This window comes from Osmerus eperlanus, chromosome 8 (assembly GCF_963692335.1).
Source record: "Osmerus eperlanus chromosome 8, fOsmEpe2.1, whole genome shotgun sequence".
Taxonomy (NCBI): Eukaryota; Metazoa; Chordata; class Actinopteri; order Osmeriformes; family Osmeridae; genus Osmerus; species Osmerus eperlanus.
Window position 1 is genome coordinate 19,132,358 of NC_085025.1, and position 19,881 is coordinate 19,152,238.

At 45.8% G+C, this 19,881-nt stretch overlaps 1 protein-coding gene across 6 annotated transcripts in view; it reads right to left on the bottom strand.

The window, feature by feature from the left end:
* Positions 1-19,881, bottom strand: part of gphnb (gephyrin b) — an 87,607-nt gene that overhangs the window by 33,292 nt on the left and 34,434 nt on the right. For 5 of the 6 annotated variants that reach the window (XR_009931011.1, XM_062468406.1, XM_062468404.1 and 2 more), the window contains exons 6-9: positions 19,755-19,821; positions 16,437-16,709; positions 15,534-15,668; positions 1,170-1,211 (exon numbers count right to left, since the gene is read on the bottom strand). Coding sequence is in view for 5 of the 6 variants with exons in the window: in XM_062468406.1 (XP_062324390.1) it covers positions 1,170-1,211; positions 15,534-15,668; positions 16,437-16,709; positions 19,755-19,821 (517 nt within the window). In the remaining variant the exon portion in view is untranslated. The remainder of the gene's footprint in view (positions 1-1,169; positions 1,212-15,533; positions 15,669-16,436; positions 16,710-19,754; positions 19,822-19,881) is intronic. The other variant, XM_062468407.1, reaches the window with a different exon arrangement.

The following is a 19,881-nucleotide window of genomic DNA, read 5'->3' on the forward strand; positions in this document are numbered from 1 at the left end:
ATACGGTAATTTCTGCATTATTAATGGTATGTAAATACTTGGGATTCAAAATGACTTATTTACCACTGGTTTGTAACCATTAGAATACTTCATTTAGTAAACAATGTATGAAGTCGAAAAATCAGTTTTCAAATACCTATTAAATTAACAAATGAAAAAGTAATTGGTAACCGTCCATCCATAAAATGTTTATAATGTTTATAGTTTAGGAATGTTTTATAACATATTTCACTTTTATACATTTTGAACTGACTTAATAAATACTTTACAAATGCTTAATTGTGTGCACATATAAAGTGTTGAGTGCGTGTTGTAATATTAAAGTGTTACTCTTTTCTCTCTTCATAAAATATCTCATCTTTGGTTTGGGAGGTGAGTTTCATGCCGCTACAATCTTCCACCTTGAAGATGTACTGTATGTCATTTCCTCCAATCTTCCACCTTGAAGATGTACTGTATGTCATTTCCTCCCTGACTCAACCCCCAACTTCATTCCCTACCAATTACAGTTAATCAATGGATTCAAATAGCCTATCGGAAACCTGTCAGCGCTCGACCACATGCCCTTACTGGGACTCATGTCTTTGTCTTAGACAGGATGAAGACATTAGAGCCCGGGGCGGTGTAAGCTACCCAGTACAAAAGAGGACAGTTACCAAGCGGTAGAATACCTCTATGAAGAGATGCTGGTAAGACGCTCAATGAGAAGTACCCCTGTTACCCATGACCCAGGCACAGGGGTGGGCAATGTTTAGGAGCAAAAAACTGTGGGTAACCAGCGTGTTAGATGCATGTGGGTTATCAATGATCAGACAAGGTAGCCTATGTGTGAAAGAGTGTCAAATAAAAACATCACAGGGCATTCAACACTCAACTATCTTAAACATTCTAAAGATTTTCTATAAGAGTGTACATTTTTCTTATTTAAACAAAAGAAAACATGTAAACAAAGGATTGTGGGTTTTGTAGTCATCAGGAGGACTGTCGGCACTCTATGTTGAGATAGCAGGGCAGCATGCAGGACGCAGAGACAGGAGGGTTTGGGGATGGCTGAGGAAGCATGCCAGGCAGTGAGGTGACCAGACGGGGGGGGGTGAGAACCCTGGTAGCTGACGCCATGACAGCGGCATGGCCTGGGCCAGGATGTGTCTGTAGGCATGCAGGAGTACCTCAGCAATGCTTAGGGTGGATGAACAGGAGGGGAGTCGCGCCTGGGTGCCACAGGAAGGGGAGGGGAGGGAGCAGAGGAGAAGAGAAGAAAAGAGAGTTAACAGAGCTGAAGCCAGGCTGAGCGCAGGAACACAGAGACAGACAGATAGTGCCTCCTGGCAGTCTGGAGGAGCAGGCTGTCTCTCTGTAGGGAGTCTGCTTGTCTGTCCATCTGTCCCAGAGGCACCAAGACAACCAGAGGGGGCACACACACACATAGAAAACAGTGCCATGAGTAGGAGCAGGGCATAGGGTTAAACTGGGACTGGGAAGACAATGGGAGAACGGGGCTCACTGGAAAACATGACACAGATTATATAATTGTGGTTATATAATTCTTAGATTCTAGTCAGCCTGACTGAGTGTGTAATTGTGTGTGCATGTGTGTGCCTTAGGAAGGTTTTAGCCTTTATGCAAATACACTAGGTAAATTGAAATACAGTAGCTGACAACCACAATTATGTTTGTTAAAAACATTTAAATACGTAGCCTACAGAATGTCTCATTCGTAGCTGATATGTAGATAGCAAGCTTCACATTCATCTGCGCCTTCAATAACGGAGTCTTGGGTATACACACCAAAAAAAGTAGCAGTGTACATACAATGTATAAATTAGTGTTCAATTATTATTTAAAATCAATGTTCATTTCAAATAATCCAAAAGCACCACAAATCTCATAGTCTCCCCAAAAAATTACTATAGAATTTAGTAAAGTACTATATTTCATTCTAACAAATGTGGACTGATACAGACCACCGATTTTAATCCTCACCACAGTACACTAGCCCACAGTCTGCAAACCAACAGGCCAGAGAGCATCTTACCATCCAGATCATGTGATCAGGTTGTACTCTCACACAGGTGGTTCATGCCAATCCTGGCATCCCACACCTGGGTCTGTTCCAGTCAACTGACGGTTACATGACCAAAGCCTGTCAGTCTCTCGTACCATGCTGGCTACAGACCCCTGCAGACCCCCCCAGGGCTGCGGCCGCCCCATAGAGGGCTGGTGTCGGCTGTCTTAGAGTGTCTGGGACGCGCTCTACTGTGAGTCCTGCCGCTGGGTGACTCTCTGGAGCTGCAGTCTTATTTTCTTTCTCTCTCTCTCTCCACCTATATCCCTCTTTTTTTCTGTCCCTCTGTCTCTCTCTCCCTTTCTAATTCTGTCTCACTCTCCCGTTCACTCCCTCTCTCTCTCTCTTTCTGGATGTGGAAGGCCCTAGCAGACGGTTGTCCAACCATTTCCCTCCATCTCTCTATTCCATGCTCAGTGGGTTTTCTGTCCTCTGATACCCCTCTAAGGCAAACTCTCGAGTCAGCGAGCATGAGTAACTCCAGACATATATACAGAGCAGAACTCACGCAACTCTGGCCTCGGACACAGCGAGGGGCACAGAAGCACATGCAGAAACACACTCGCACACAAATGTGTGCCCAGGCAAACTCACACAAAAAAACACATGTTTCCAAAAGCGTACGTACATACAGGACACAAATACGTGCATATACACACAAAACTACACACACACACACACACTTGTAAAATTAAAGTCTGGACACTGTGCCCATGTCTGAGCCATTTTTATATCATGTGATCTGACCCAAATGGACTACTTGGAACCACAGCCAAACAGATGGAGGGGAGGGTCAAAGGGCAGCTTTTACACTGATCAAAGCTGCTTTCATCCCATTATCCAATCAGGAGACCGGAGAGCAATCACACAGTCCAATAAGTAACATTCTCTAGCTGCTGCACCCCTATATGAGTCTGAGAAGCAGCATGAGTTATGAGTAAACATTTCAAGATTCACACTCAACTTATAACCATGAAACATTTCTTGGCACAGTCCGCTACACGGAGGTGAAACCTGGGAACCTGGGGTGTGAAAAGTAAGGTCTACACACCAACCCCGCCAGCTCAGGAGTCTGGCACACAACTGAAAGATACGGAGGTCCTCTGAAGTGACACTAGCTGGCTGGTGGGTTGACTGACTGAATTATAAAGTGGTGGCTAACTGACCGGCTGGCTGACTGGGTGGTTGGGTAAAGGACTGGCTGGCTAGCTGGCTCGATGACTAAGAAGCTATCTGGTTCCCCAGCCGTGTGGCTGGCTGGGGAAGCAGCAACAGCAGGAGGAACTGTGAATCCCGGTGAGGCTGCCATATTAGCTGCCTGTCTTCCATTCTCTTTCCTGCTTCAAAAAAAATCCTGTCTCCCACCCTGCAGAGGCATGACCACCACAGAGCACGTGAGCCTCGGTCACCCTCCTCCTCCTCACCCCCAACCCCGCAGTCAACCCCCCCCCCCCCCCCCCCCCACACACACACACACATACACACACACTCCCCTCACTCCTTCAGGCTAGCCTTAAGGTGCTATAAGGTGCTACACAAACTCACACTCACACATACACTATACATACCCCTGCACCACACACACCACAAATACAAAACATGACCACCCTGTCTACAACACGCCACACAAAACACAGCCACACACACACACACACAAAAACACTCACCACAACAGATAGATACTGCAAATGTAAACATACATGTACAATATATGTTTACAATTTACAATACAACGTAGTCAAGAACATTCTTAGAATGCAGGAGGAAAGACATTACTTACCATCCTCTGTCTGGAGTCTGAACAGAATGAGCTTCCCAACACATGCACACACAAACACACACACTTGGTGAACGAGAATGTGAGCGACAGAGCGGGCGGAAAGCGAGGGAGAGAAAGAGAGCGATACAAAGAGAGGGAACGCAACAGACAGTGTGCACAAAAGCAAGAGAGTGAGAGGGACAGCACTGAGCAACAGAGAGGAAAAAAGAGAGGGAGAGAAAGGAGGAGGAGGGTACATTCGCACATACGGTACTGGGCTGTGCTAAATCATGCATGCATGGATGGGAACTGTGAGTGTGCATGCATGTGAGTGTGTGTGTGTGTGTGTGTGTGTGTGTGTGCATGCATGTGAGTGTGTGTGTGTGTGTGTGTGTGTGTGTGAAGGCACAGCTCCCATGTGTCTGCATGTTAGCACAGTGTCCAGGAGCTGATGTTCGTCCCCTGTCCTTTTCTCTCTCTCTCCATCCTTCCTTCAATGTATCTTTCTCTCTCTGTCTCTCCCTTTCAGTCCTGATTGGAGCAACAGTGAGCAGGGGCAGCAGAATCCATCCTGTAGCTGGGACACAGTCAGGATAACTACTGCACTGACACAGAGAGGGAGACAGACGCACGGACAGTGCAGCATCTCTACTGAAGCCCTGCATGCAGTTAAACACCCCATTCTGATAAACCTCCCCTTCCTTCTCTCTCTCTCTCTCTCTCTCTCTCTCTCTCTCTCTCTCTCTCTCTCTCTCTCTCTCTCTCTCTCTCTCTCAAACTCTTCCTCTTTTCCTCCCTCTATCTTCACATCTCCTGTTTTCTCATCTCCATTCCCTCTCCCTCACTTCCCTCTGCCTCACCTCCCTCCGCATTGCTCCCTGCTTTTCTCTCCCACACTCTAAATCCCTCTCTCTCTCTCTCTCTCTCTCTCTATTTTCCCCTCCCTTTCTCTCCTCCTCCTCCTTTATCTCTCTCCCTCCCTCCTTCCTCTCTTTCCTCCCCCCTCGTTTCAGTGCATCTCATAAATCGTCCACACCTCCAGCAGCAGGAGGAGGAGGAGTCACTTTTACGAGCCTTCCTGAGTTGGTGAAGGACTATCACACACTCACAACCAGTGCTGCTGCCTTGCAGTGGAGTCACGCACAGACAAACACACATGCACAGATACATATACACAAGCATTGACACACACACACAGACAGACACACAGGCATATGGAAGCCCATATCTATCTCTACCACAAGAGAATAAACCCATTGGAAATTATGACACCCACTGTAAAACAAGGCCAGCCCTGCAAACTGCAAGCCTCCATGTCCTGCAAGCTGACAAGGAGCAGGAGCAGAGGCATACACAGGAACACACAAACACAGACACACAAATACACTGAAAAACACCCCAACGCACACCATTGTTATCTCACATATATATGTATTAGGTGTGCTTGCTCTTAGCAAGGCACATATTCTGGTTTTCCAAAAGAGGAAACCTTATTTTTTGCGGGGGGGCGGGGATTAATAGGGTGCAAAACAGTGTTACTATGAATGCAAACTTTAATACAGTGAAAAAGACACTCTATTAGCATAACACACTGTAAATATATACATGTATGAATATATTTTTATCTTCTCCTGTAAAATTGCACTTTAGTTTGGACATTTTTTCCACTCAGCTGTCATTTGCTGCTACTGTCAAGAAACCGTTTGATGCCAAACAAAACAGTACTTCGCTCGTTTGCGGAGAGAATGACAGGCAGGAATTTGGCCAATAGTTGGTGCAAGCCTCTTTAAATCGACCAATTGATGTGCGAAATAGCGATACTTAAAAAGAGGTTAAACAAATACAAATATGCGCGCACACATACTGCAGCATGAAACCAGATACACATCATAACAGACAACTAAAGCCAAATCCAGGACAATGTAGAACATTTTGAAATCCCGCCTGGACGCTTTTTTAAGGTCAGAAAAAAAGGACATGTCTGTGAAAAAGAACGTATGGTCACTCTATTATTGTTATCGATTCCTCCGCTGCCCTGTATGTCTATCTGGTCATCGACGTGTGGACTGGTCCGTGTTGGATCTAGAGTGGTTAGCCGCGCGTTGCTGGGCTCAGTAAGTTGGCGTGTTCTGGTGCGGTTGTTTCTCCTTTTCTACTGGGCTGTCACACACACTGTCTCTTTCAAATGGGTGGTCCTCCGCACATTATGCAACTGGTGTGGAGCATCGCTCGTCAAACGCTAGTCTTCTACGGGTCCTCTACTGTTTGTGTATTTCACCGTCACTGGCTATACCCCCCAGTGGCGGATCTAGAACATTTTACATGGGTTGGCAAAGGGGGGGCAAGAGGTCTTGACAGGGTGGCATGGGGTAAACGGTATGTGGGAATCCCTATATGTGAATGGCTTTAACAAAACAAAAACAAGACCAATTTTCAGCATGGTGTAATGGCCCAAACCAGCCCATCCCCACCAAGGGGCCGAGCAATACGTTGAACATTCGGGGCTTAACCCGAACCTAGTTTTTGATGTGATTTGAAGTCGAAACTTCACATTAATGCGAGTGTGCAAAGAGTGTGAGCGAAATTATTTGCATTAATTTCAGTGCAAAATAGTTTTTTAGCTTTATGTCATATGAACATTACAGACTCATATTGTTATATTTTCCGGAAATTACAACCAACATTTTTACCTGAAAGATTCGGGGCTTTTGAGAAAATATATTTTTCCCACCCTTGCAGGAACATAGATTTATGAAGTGATAGATCTTTCGTTTTTTACCTGGCTTTTTCAGTTCCTCCTGGCATCTTTTTCCCATCCATTTTATTATTATTATCATCTTAACTTTGCTAACTCCCTCCACAACAATAAATGACGGTTTAGGTTTGTCTCCATGGCAACAACCTTGGTACACGCACTTGTGTTTGAGAAAGAGAGCATGCGCGACAACTGAAAACTTCACTTATTAATGCACGGTCTGATAATGCGTTTATTTAAATTAAAACCTAGTGTAGCTTATTAGCTTACTTATCAGTCACATAGAATTTAACAAACTTAACCTGCTGAGAAGGTGATTGGCTGCAATCTGCCTACCCTCGAGGACCTGCACACCTCGAGGACCCTGAGGCGAGCGAGGAAGATTGTGGCCGACTCCTCCCACCCTGGACACTCCCTGTTTCAGTCACTCCCCTCCGGCAGAAGGCTGCGGTCCATCAGGTCCAATACCTCACGCCACAAAAACAGTTTCTTCCCTTCCGCTGTTGGCCTCTTCAACAAGGCCAAGGGACCACACTGACTCTAATGACTTCCTGCTTAAAACACACTGCTTTTTGCACTGCATTACAAAATTGTATCTTGTACATTTGTATTTTTTGTAATATTTGTATTTTTATATTGTAATTTACGGCAACTTATATTTTATTTTATTGTATATTTAATTTAATTCTAATCCCACTTAGTACTGCTAGTTTATGTACCCTTAGTATAGATAGTCCACATATTTAAATTTTAGGTCCCTATATGTTTATTGTTTGCACCTTCCTGCCAAAGCAAATTCCTTGTCTGTGCAAACATTCATGGCGAATGAATCCCATTCTGATTCTGATTAACACATCGTTTTGTTCGGTGTGTGAAAAAAACAAAGAGAAAGCAAAGATCTGCTGGTCCAATTTCTGAGCGGGCAGAGCGAACCAGAGCCATAGAAAGACGAGTTGCGACACGCTTTGATCTCGCCGACACGTGATCACGTGGTTAAAGTAGCTTGCTGCAGTTCCAAAAACCCCACTGCTGTCAACCTGTTTGAATGGTTTTCAATGAAGCTGGCTAACGGAAGTCGCTTTCTCAGGCAAATGACGAAGGAAACAGGCTTGGTTAAAGAAATCTGAGATTCTGTCTATCTTCAGCAGACTCGTATCTACAAAAAGCAGTCCTCCCTGACGTTTTTGTCAGGGAGGACTGTGGGGAAACTTGACTTCACCTACATGAATGAATGTAAATGAGGGATTTATGGCTGGGTAAAATGTCTACTCAGCGTCACTCGTGTGTGCTAACTGCAATGTGCTCTCAGGAGCCCGACGTGTCGCTAGGTCTAGCAAGGAATCCGGCAGGAATCCGGCAGGGGTAGGCCTATCTGTGGGCCGTAATTAGTCGGGAGTTTCCTGTAGTCTCGGTGGCAGAGCTACCAGTAAATATCTGGGGAGAATGATTGATTGAAAACCTGTTCGCCGTTACAGGGTCCTGGCATTTAGCCTGATCCGCCTGAACCTGTCTATTTCGGCAATATCGATCGATATCAGTCAATCACCGGGCATGCGTGGGCGCTGCATTAGTGATGGGCATTCCGGCTCTTTTTCGTGAGCCTTTGGCTCAGCTCACTGAAAAGAGCCGACTCTTTTGGCTCCCGAATGGCTCTTTAAAAAATACATGTTTTAACTATGAATTTGACTATGATAGGTGTGAAAACAATTTAAATTATTAAATGAAATCATACTCTACCTTAACCACAATGTCTTTAAAAATGCATTGATTTGTTATGGCTCTCCTCCGAGTTTCGACTACTCGTCTAACTGAGTGTGTGTGAGTTGGTTTGGCCCTCCCTCATGCAGTATAATTGGTTGACACCACGTGTATGATTGACAGGAACAGAATGTGAGGATGGTCGTGTGCGCCTTTAGGCCTACAAGTATTTTTTTGTTGTTCTTTGAATTAGTCAATTATTTTAAATACAATTAAAATTCATTATTTCATAATCATAAAATTTTTATAGGCTATATTAATCTATTAAAAATAGAGTCGGCTATTCAGATATGCAAGTTAGCTCCCGACGTTCACCTACAAGAGCCGGCTCTTAGAGCCGGCTTATTGTTGGAGCTGGTTCATGCAGGAGACGCGAGACAAACCTTCCTGAACCTATAACGGCCGCCATATTGGATTTATCTGTACAATAAAGATTTAGGAAACAAACTTTTTCGCTACTCCTCCTACAATTTTTGTCCAATCTTCCCCAGAATTGGCATGTATCATCGTCAGAGCAACCCTCACTCAAATTAACAAAGGAATTTTGATTTTCAAAACCGTTTGTCCGGTACAGCCAAAATCGGCAGCAAAGCAACCAAACAGGAAGTTGGGTCATATCTCAGCAAATCTTTGAGATATCAACACCAAACTTGGTATGTCACGAGGACGACACTACAACATGTTACCATGTGCAAAGGCAACTTCATATCTCCACAAATGATTGATATAAAGCAAATCTAATTTATCGCTAATGCTAAATTACTGCTTTACACATCCGCCGGTCAAAAAGTGATACTCTGATTCAATCTCAAGTTCATATGAAGACTCTTGAGAATGTTTAATACACAAATCTGAGAAAAAGTTGAATGTAAGATGAAAAGTAGATTTATTGTGAATATTTGAAATATGCATGCTTGGCTAATTGCTAGGGCTTTTTCCTCAAATCCTCTCTCCCTCTGCTCCTCACCACACGTGCTCCACATTCTCACACACTCAGCCTTTCCCTTGACACATGCGCGAGCTTGGCGAGACGCACACACAACATTTCAGGAGATTGTGGGCTGACCAAGCCCCCACTCATTCCTTGACTTGAAGCAAAGGCCCTTGTGGATCTTGATGGTATTGCATTTCAGATTTGGTATCCCATTGGTGAGTCTGCAGCATGGATTTTTCTTATACAGTGACAATTTGTGAAGAATATACTTTTTTCAATGGTTTGCAATGTTTGGAGGAATCCGCCATTGCTGCTTGTTGCTATATTTATTCTTATTATTTCACACCTTAACTCATCTCTCAGTGTTTGCATTACGTATAAATGAAAGATGTCAAAATGTCCTGAAACTGTTTTATTACTTCATGGAAGGTTCCGCAGCACGGTTTACAAAATATTTATGTTTTTGTGGCAGAAAGTGCTGCTAACGATAGCTAGCTTGCTAGCCACGGTCACAGACGTTGCTGAAGTCACGTGACAAACCTGCACGTGTTTACCTACTGTACAAGTCTGGTTCAGTTAAGCTAGTTAGCTTCTGAGAGATAACTAGCTAAAAAGTGCAGAACAAAAAGCCACAGGTATAGGCCAGGGTGATAACGACAGCAAGCGCTAGCATACTTGTCTGGGCTCCCCTTCGTTCTGGTTAGCAATCCCACACAGTACCCTAGTTAGTGTACATATTTACATTTACATTTAGTCATTTAGCAGACGCTCTTATCCAGAGCGACTTACAGTAAGTACAGGGACATTCCTCCGAGGCAAGTAGGGTGAAGTGCCTTGCCCAAGGACACAACGTCAGTTGGCATGACCGGGAATCGAACTGGCAACCTTCGGATTACTAGCCCGATTCCCTCACCACTCAGCCACCTGACTCATATAGTTGGTAAGATGGTCAGGTGTCCCAATATTTACACTAAATATATTTACACTAAATATTGGGACACCTAAATATTGGGACACCTGACCATCTCACCTATATGAGTTTTCTTTCTCATTCCAAAACTACAGGAAATAACAGAGTTGGATAAACTTTTCTTATGGATCTCGCTTTGTGTATAGGAGCACAACCAAGCCAAAACAGGAAAAGGTCTTCTCCTAAATGTTGTCACAAAGTTTGAAACACAGAATTGGCTTAAGCATGAATAAATCCATCAGTAGAACTAAGGCAGTATCCCAAAACCACAAAAAACAGCTTCCATTGTTAATGTGGCTGGTTTTTAACCTTGATTTATGCATTAATGAAATGCAATATGAGTAAATGCTTAACAATATCAAAAGAACAGGAAAACAATGAGGAAGTTTAAGTCCTAATATATTTAATTATCATAATATAGTTTAGGTTATAGGATTGCCAAATGTTTTAGTTTTGATGCAACTCTTTCAACTATGTGAGGCTGCCACATATCCCATCTTTATTTTACCACTGCTTACTTACACACTTTGTCCTTGTCCCCCGCATCACTCCCCGTCTCTGGTGACAGTCTCAGAGTATGCCAGAGGAGGTTGGAGCAGAGCAGGGACAGGTCCTCTGAGGCCCGTCCAAAACACACATACACAAATCCTGAATGAGGCCTTGCTTGGCAGCCTTAACCAACACAGCCCCCGAGCCCAAAGGACATTACAGCTGTCGCCCCACTGGACATCCTGCTTTATACAATCACCACACACACACACAGCAGACAAAGATGGACTGGGGAGACCAGTCACCCTGAACCCTTCATATGTCTACACGTACTACTGGAGAGTTATATATCCACTGTACAAAGCCACATCTACTGTGGCAGTGACCGCAGCAGATGTACAAGGGTTATGGGATCAATCTAGCTCATATTATGGCTGGCTGCTTCTATACTGAGCCAGGCCCTACTGATACTACACAGCCAGGGATTCATCAGTCATGGTATGCAGTCGGATACATTTTATATTGTATGTCCAAAGTGCATGTTGTGTTGTCTGTATGTATGTGTTTGTACGTGCGTGGCTTCAGACATGGACCGAATTCCTCCAACAGTGTGACAAGACAGAGAGAGGTCAAACAGATGACAGGTGTATTTTGAAAGTCCTTCCAGAATGAATCCCTGTACATATTCCAGAGGACGAGGAAGTCATTTCCAGTCCAAATTGTAACCATGATTGTGTGTGGCATTTTCCAACAGAGCTTAGGTTTAGAGGTGAGTTTCAAAATCATTTGTTTTGTATAACAAAGACAAATGGCTATATGTCTGTTATCTGAGATAGAGACACAGAACCATAGCATACAGACACAGACACACCTCATTGAGTTCAAACCCACCCCAACTTCCCTTTATATGCTTCATTAATCCAAACCCACCATTATATAACTGAACTACGTACATGCTCACAAGCGTGAAAGGTACAACTACACTAGAATCCTAGTTTGAGTATGTTTTTGTGCATGCCTCTGTGTGTATGTGTGTGTTTGCTTCAACAGACATGTGCGCACACTATGCTCACCATAGTGTCAAAATCACACCTTGTGCATAAATACAGAAATACTTCACACATCAGTACAAAACAAATATTGGGATGTTTGGCAATATTTGTGTGTGTGTCAAACAAAAAGACAGAATTTTCATCAGTGCATCAAATGACTGTTCTGATACCTGCAGGAACATGTAATATGAGGAACACGAACACAATTGGAGGATTTCATGTAAGCTTCAGTGTCTGGTTGTGTGTGGTGTGTGTCTGTATACTGCGTGTGTGGGGGCTTGGCAATGGGACAGAGCGTTTCCTTGTGTGCGTTTTATTGGAGACAGGGTGTCAGGGCTAGCTGCATGCATTCTCTCCAGATTTGACAGGATTAAAAAGTCCTCCACACCAATCCACTAAAACAACTACCAGGGCCTGGGGAGAAACACCCTGCAGAGACCACCCACCAAGCCGACGCAACCAGAGGTGTCACTGAAATGCATAATTGAACAACGTAACAATGCCTTAGTTCCAGAAACGTCCGTATGTACATAGTCGGTTCTAAGCCATGCGCTTACACGCTGGCCACGCTAGTACGAGCTATACCAAAATACACACAACTAAGAGTTGTACTCTCTCCAGTGCAGCATTGGCACACATGCGTGCACCCCGACTTACACTCACATTCACCACACACACACAAATGCTGACCCATGTCGTTGGGATGTGAGGAGAGCTCCTGACAGCGGAGCTGCAACTGAAAGTGGGTCATTAACAGAAGGCCCTATTGTGGGGAGGTGGAGAGACCCGGCTAGGACTGGAGCTGGCAGCACAGCAGCTGCAGGTGGGCTGTCTACCGCTGACCAGATCACCCAGGAAAGGATGGGGGCTATAACACCAGGAGATCACTACAGATCTCGGCTGACACAGTGAAGCCGTTGACCTTGTCCACCCAGAACTATGATAATAACGACAGAAGACCCGAAAGAAAGAATTCTGTGAAAGTTATTGTGTCGGATGTTAAATAGAAGATTTGGGGGAACTATGTCCATTAGTGGCCCCTAAGTGTTTCAAAGTGTTTGAGTCTAACAGAGAGACTCAGGCAGGCCACCTACACTGGCTAGAACCTTGCAGGTCACGTGACCAGAGAACCCTTTTCCATCCCATAGCCTGTTTCCAAGGCAACCCCTTGTTCTATTCCCATGACACCTGCCCCGTGTCCTGGAGACACATGGAGACCACAGTGACAGATGAGGTGAGAAGGAAAGAAGGAGAGGGAGAGAGAGTGGGAGGGAGAAGAGAGAGAAAGAGAAAGTCGGTGGAGAGGGAGAGAAAGAGAGAAGGAGAGGGAGAGAGAGATTGAGAGAGAGAGAGAGAGAGAGAGAGAAAGATAGATATAGCTAATGAGAGAAAGTGAGTGAGTGGCAGACCAACATTTGAAAGAAAGAAGTACAGAGGATACATATACATAGATAGAAAGCGAGAGAGACAGAGAGATGAAAGGGAATACAGAAAGCGTACGTAAAGACCAGGAGAGACTGGAACATGTAACCTGTTAAAAGATATATGTTACATGTGAAGGAACATGTGACATGATGTATGTTACATGTGAAGGAACATGTTAACCAGTTAAAGGATGTATCAGGGCTGGACTGGCCATCTGGCATACCGGGCATCTGCCTGGTGGGCCGACGCATTTTTGGGCCGAATCGCCAATATAATTTATAGGCTTTTTTTTGGGGGGGGGTCGGGCCGGCCCATAAAGAACTGACAGCGGCCCATTGGTAAATTTTCTTTATTGGCACTGGCCTGACCCAATCAAATCCAGGAACCCCCTTCCCCTGATTCATAATATCGCCACCCTGAGACACGAGCTGTTGGCTAATGCGTATGCTGGTTTAGCATCGTGAAAGTTTAGCATCGCTAAAATGGAGAAACAACCACCAAAGCGCAAGGGGGCGCAGATAAGTTAAGGGAGAAAAATATTAAAAATCTTCAGGCGAATGCCACAAAATGTGCAAATAATTCGAACATGTTTGGGGGGGCTTTAGCTGCTTCAACATCAGCATTACCTGTAGAGGAAGGAGGAGAGGTGGCTGTCTCAGAGAGGCAGAAACATACTGACAGAGTCAGGGAAGAAGCCGAGGAGGAGGAGTGACCATGATAGGGCCATGGGAGTGAGTGAGGAAAAGATGGAAGAAAGGTTGTAATGATTGTCATGCTAATAAAGCTAAATTGAATTGAATTGAGTAGCCTAGTTGACGACGTGGTAAGGAGTGGGCAAATTAACAGGGACTGAGGAAGGGAGGGAGGCTGTGTGTGTGTTTCTGTATTGTATTTAGCAGACACTTTTGTCAAAAGTGACAAAATATTAATCTTACAATAATTAAAATGAACAGTAAACTGTTTTAAAAGTTGCTAAGCCAATATTAAGCAAAATAGTAATAATAACAATACAATATAAAATATCAATATGTATATACTTTTTAATACCATAAATATACAAATCATAACTCTAAGAATTAATTAATCATTTAAGTGTAAGATCAACAGATAAGTCTTGAGACCCTTCTGGAAGGATCCAAAACTACTAGGCAACTCATATTATAGAATGCACGCATATTTTAAGGACTGTCTGCAGGGAATGTGTCTGACCAGTCACGGTGGGCGTGGGCTGCCTGGGCCAAAAATGCCAAGGCCGATTTTTTGTCCCAGTCCAGCCCTGGGATGTATGTTACATGTGAAGGAACATGGGAATATGTTACATGATGTATGTTACATTTTGAAGGAACATATTAACCTGTTACAGGATGTCTGTAAGGAGATTATGTTTGCACAGGTCAAACTCATAGAGAAGGAAACTTTCACCACATACACACCCATGTACATATTAACAGACATGTACAAACACACACACGCACACACACATTTTGGCAGAGCATGGATGGTATAGACATTGCGGAGAAGCCAGTCCCAGGGGTGTGTGAGGGGGTTTGGCTGTGTGTGTGTGAATCTACACAGTGTGTATACCTGTGTGTGTAAATCTCCACAGTGTACCTGTGTGCGTGGGTGTGTATGTGTGTGTATGTAAATCTCCACAGTGCGTATACCTGTGTGTGTGTGTAAATCTACACAGTGTGTATGTGTGTGTGTGTGTGTGTGTGTAAATCCATACCGTGTGTATACCTGTGTGTGTGTGTGTGTAAATCCACAGAGCGTGTATACCTGTGTGTGTGTAAATCCATACCGTGTGTATACCTGTGTGTGTGTGTGTGTAAATCCACAGAGCGTGTATACCTGTGTGTGTGTAAATCTACACAGTGTGTATACCTGTGTGTGTGTGTGTGTAAATCCATACAGTGTGTATACCTGTGTGTGTGTGTGTGTGTGTAAATCTACACAGTGTGTATACCTGTGTGTGTGTGTAAATCCATACAGTGTGTATACCTGTGTGTGTGTGTGTGTGTGTGTGTAAATCCATACAGTGTGTATACCTGTGTGTGTGTGTGTGTGTAAATCCACACAGTGTGTATACCTGTGTGTGTGTGTGTGTGTATGTGTGTAAATCCACACAATGTGTATACCTGTGTGTGTGTGTGTGTGTGTGTGTAAATCTACAGTGTGTATACCTGTGTGTGTGTGTGTGTGTGTGTGCATCTACACAGTCTGTATACCTGCATTTATACTGAATGTGCAGTGTCTGTGTGTGTGTTTGTGAACGTGCAGTCTTGGTTTTGTGTTTGTAACTTGTGTTTGTGCAGAGGGCTCTTACTTTGGGCGTGGGGCAGGAGGCAGTGGAGAGGCGCGAGGTGGCCTGGGCCCGGGGCGACTCGGAGGGCGTGGTGCTCAGGGAGGCCGTGTCCCTGGGCAGCGCCTGCACGCCTCGAGAGATTATGGCATCTGGGATCTGAGGCACACACATACACACACACAAAGAGAGAGAACATGAGTGAGAGAGAGAGAGAGAGAGAGAGAGAGAGAGAGAGAGAGAGAGAGAGAGAGAGAGAGAGAGAGAGAGAGAGAGAGAGAGAGAGAGAGAGAGAGAGAGAGAGAGAGAGAGAGAGAGAGAGAGAGAGAGAGAGAGGGAAAGGAGGGGGTGTTCACTCGTTCTTTGGGCTGAAAGTTAGGATGAAGCTGAGCTCTCAAATCACACAGAACAGGGAGCAGACATGGATGAAGGATGAATGTTTGGGTTTGAGGGATGATGATTGGACGACGGAGGGTGAGTCTTACCGATGAATGCCCATGACTGGGTGATCTCAAACAAGTAGGTGGCACCACGAACGGACCACAAACCTGTTACCGTGACAACAGGGCCTGAGATGAGGCCTGGGGTGGGCCGAGGGGATGGAGATGTGTTACAGATGAGACATGAAACACTCACACCAACCTTCACCGGTCATCTGAAACACACTGTCTACCTAGTTTATGTGAATAAACACCAAGAAAAAACTACATGTGGTCACATGGTAACTGTCACGGCAACTCAACAGCAACAAAAGCTATTCTGCCGGCCCTTTGTTCCTGTCAGACAATCTAACCTCTCTGTCCTCCTCTTCACTCTCCCCTCCACCCTTCCTCACTCTCTTCATCTCCACCCTCACCCTTCCACCCACAATCCCCTCCTTCCTCCCTCCTTTGCTCTCCTGGCACACACAAACACACACCAGCTCACCTTGGCAGCGATGGAGGCGGCGGTGATGTGGGAGGAGGAGCTGTCCTCCGTGGAGGCCACGCCACTGTCCTTCTTCTCCTCGTCCTCGTCCTCGCACTGCACGCCCTTGTCCTCCGTCTGGCGGCGCGGCGAGCTGTTGGGCGGCGGCGACAGCGGCGGTGGGGGCGAGGGGAGGTCCTCCAGCTCATCGGCCGCCTCCTTCACCTTCACCACAGCATCGCGCAGCAGGTCGATGGCGTGAGGCAGAGCAGGCAGGATGAACTGGAAACATTCCTGCAGACAGGAAGAAGAAGCGAGGTGAGACAGGAAGAGGAAGAGAGGGGTGAGACAGGAAGAGGAAGAGGGGTCAGACAGGAAGAGGAATAGGGAGGTGAGACAGGAAGAGGAAGAGGGAGGTGAGACAGGAAGAGGAAGAGAGGGGTGAGACAGGAAGAGGAAGAGGGGCCAGACAGGAAGAGGAATAGGGAGGTGAGACAGGAGGAGGAAGAGGGTGGAGACAGAAAGAGGAATAGGGAGGTGAGACAGGAAGAGGAAGAGGGAGGTGAGACAGGAGGAGGAAGAGGGTGGAGACAGAAAGAGGAATAGGGAGGTGAGACAGGAAGAGGAAGAGGGAGATGAGACAGGAAGAGGAAGCGAGGTGAGACAGGAAGAGGAAGAGGGGTCAGACAGGAAGAGGAATAGGGAGGTGACACAGGAGGAGGAAGCGAGGTGAGACAGGAAGAGGAAGAGGGGTCAGACAGGAAGAGGAATAGGGAGGTGAGACAGGAGGAGGAAGAGGGTGGAGACAGAAAGAGGAATAGGGAAGTGAGACAGTAAGAGGAAGAGGGGCGAGACCGGAAGGGAAAGAGGGAGGTGAGACAGGGAGAGGGAGGTGAGACAGAAAGAGGAAGTGAGGTGAGACAGGAAGAGGAAGAGGGTTGAGACAGGAGAAGAGGGGTGAGAGCATCCATATGTGGTCTGTATTGTTTTTAATGAAGAATATGAAACAGATGCAGCACTCTATCCTGTATTAGTACCGTGAGCTTTGCCTAAGATTTAAATATTGTAGTTTTGATGGAGTTTAGGTTAGGGCAGAAATGGAGACATTGACATAGGAGTCAGGTATTTTGTATCTACTGTAAAGATACAGTTGTTTGTGTTGTTGTTACAAGCTCCCTATACAGGGAGGCCCTATATCAGGTCTACTTGAGAGCGTTAATAAGCTTCATGATGTATGTTTCGAATTAAATAAAAAAACTGAGATCCTGGCTTGTCCTACAGCATAGCACATCGCCTCCCACTGAACACAGCTGGACTGTCTAAGTGATGGTAAAGTATTCTTTTCTGTCTTCCCCTCCTTCCTTCCTCTCTCCCTTCCTCCCAGCCTCCCTCCCTCCTCTGCTGTGCTGCAGGCGTGGCCACACTAGAAGGCATTCTGAAGTAGCTAAATACTCTGTTCTACTCACTCCAGAGACAAGAGCTCATCTGTGAAATTATTTATCTTCCTGTGTATTTTTTAGTTTTGAAATAATAAATGTTGTATGCAGCCACCCCCCCCCCCCCCACCCACCCACCCCATTCTGCACGATGACAAACAGCTCGGCAGTCCTAGAATCCATTATTTTTGCGGCCCATTAAAACACATAGTGTTCTCAGGCTGAATGAACATGGCAGTATCGCTTGATTTGGGATATCAGGAGTGTCACCGAGTGATCCAGGGCAAGTGGTGAAAGATGAGGTGGGGGGTGTGGGTGAGGCTGGATAGAATGATCGGATGGGGAACATAGGTGGCTTTGGGCTGGGGTGGGTGGGGGGTAGGGGCTGGGGTGGGAGCGGGGCGAGGCTGGAGTGGGGCGGGGGCCCTCAATCTGGCAAGATAAAGCAGATCAATCGAGCTGCACAGCGGATGCCTGGCAGCACTGCTGGGATGCGTGCAGCCCTCAGCAACACTGGAATGAAAATCTGGGGCATCACACTGTTTAAAGCCCTACTCCTCGTCCCATGCTTCTCTCTGCTCCCCTCAAAAATTCTGCTGAGTTTCTGGATTTTGTGCGTGTGCGTGAGACAGGACAAGAGAGATACAGAATATGTGTGTGCGTGCGTGTGGGGGGGGGGGGGGGGGGGGGGGAGAAGAAGAGAGAGAGGATGGAGACAGGAGCCTAGAGATATTCTCTGGTACTTCGTCTCGTGCCGACAGATTTTGATGCGTCAGGAGTTTATTTTCCTCGGTTTGTCCTAGAGGGGAGCTCCGTCACACAAGCTGCTCAGAAGAATCCCTAGAAAGGCTGCCAACGCCTGATACAGACAGGGGAGCTACACCGCTGTAGGGTATCGGCAGCAGGAGAGAGGGGGTGAGAGGTAGAAAGTTGAAGATTGAGAAGGGACCGAGAGTGAGAGAGAGAAATCGAGGAAGAGGTAGAGAGTCGGTGAGTGCAAGAGCACGGTGAGACTATAAAAAGGTTAAGATGAAAAAGTGAGAGGGAGAGAGATGGAAGTCCTATACAAAGGTGAAGATAGTCAGTGAGACCTCAGCCAACACACACACCAGTAAACCAGAGAAAAGATGGGCTAGTGCACGCACACACACACACACACATACAAACACACCAGCAACAATGGTCTCTGTCCGACGCCCTCCTCGCTGTCTTTATGATGCGGGATCATCGCAATAAAAGTCAGTGATGGGAAGTTCACGCAGTTAACTTTGACTGGGCGACGTTGAGGGAGACACTAATATGGCAGCAGATGGGGCTATCTGCCATCATTTATGAAAATAAATAACTAAAGCCGATGAGGAGTAGCAGCCCGATAACTAGACAGAGACTGATGTGGGGTCAGCTGTTCTAGAGAGTAGACAGAGACTGATGTGGGGTCAGCTGCTCTAGAGAGTAGACAGAGACTGATGTGGGGTCAGCTGCTCTAGAGAGTAGACAGGAGACTGAGAGCTATGAGTGGGACACACTCACACACACACACTGACGCCACCTTAGCTAAACAGCGACTTCAGAACCACTTTTAACAAGATTTTGTTTTGCTCACCATTTCGTGAATAATGCTAGCCTGACTAATTCTAAGGTGATGTGCTGAATTGTCAGCTTTTTCCTATATCTTTATTTGAGAAGTTTCAATATTTTGTGATTTCAGAAAAGGATACTTTGTGGACGCTTTTACCCAGGATCAAACCGAAACAATCAAGTCTATTAAGAAAGAACAAGTTTGTTTAATCCCTGCTTCCATGCAACCATGATGCTGGGTTCTGGGGATATGAGAGCTGCTGCTCTCAGGGCAGCCCTGGTCCATCGACCGACAGACACTGATCTGGGTGTCGACATGTCTCACCTGGGAACCCTTCTTGCTGCCTGGCAGGTTGATGATCAGCGTCTTCCCTCGGATGCCGCAGACAGGTCTGTACACACACACGCATGCGTGTGCACACACACGCGCACACACACACACACACCCGCAC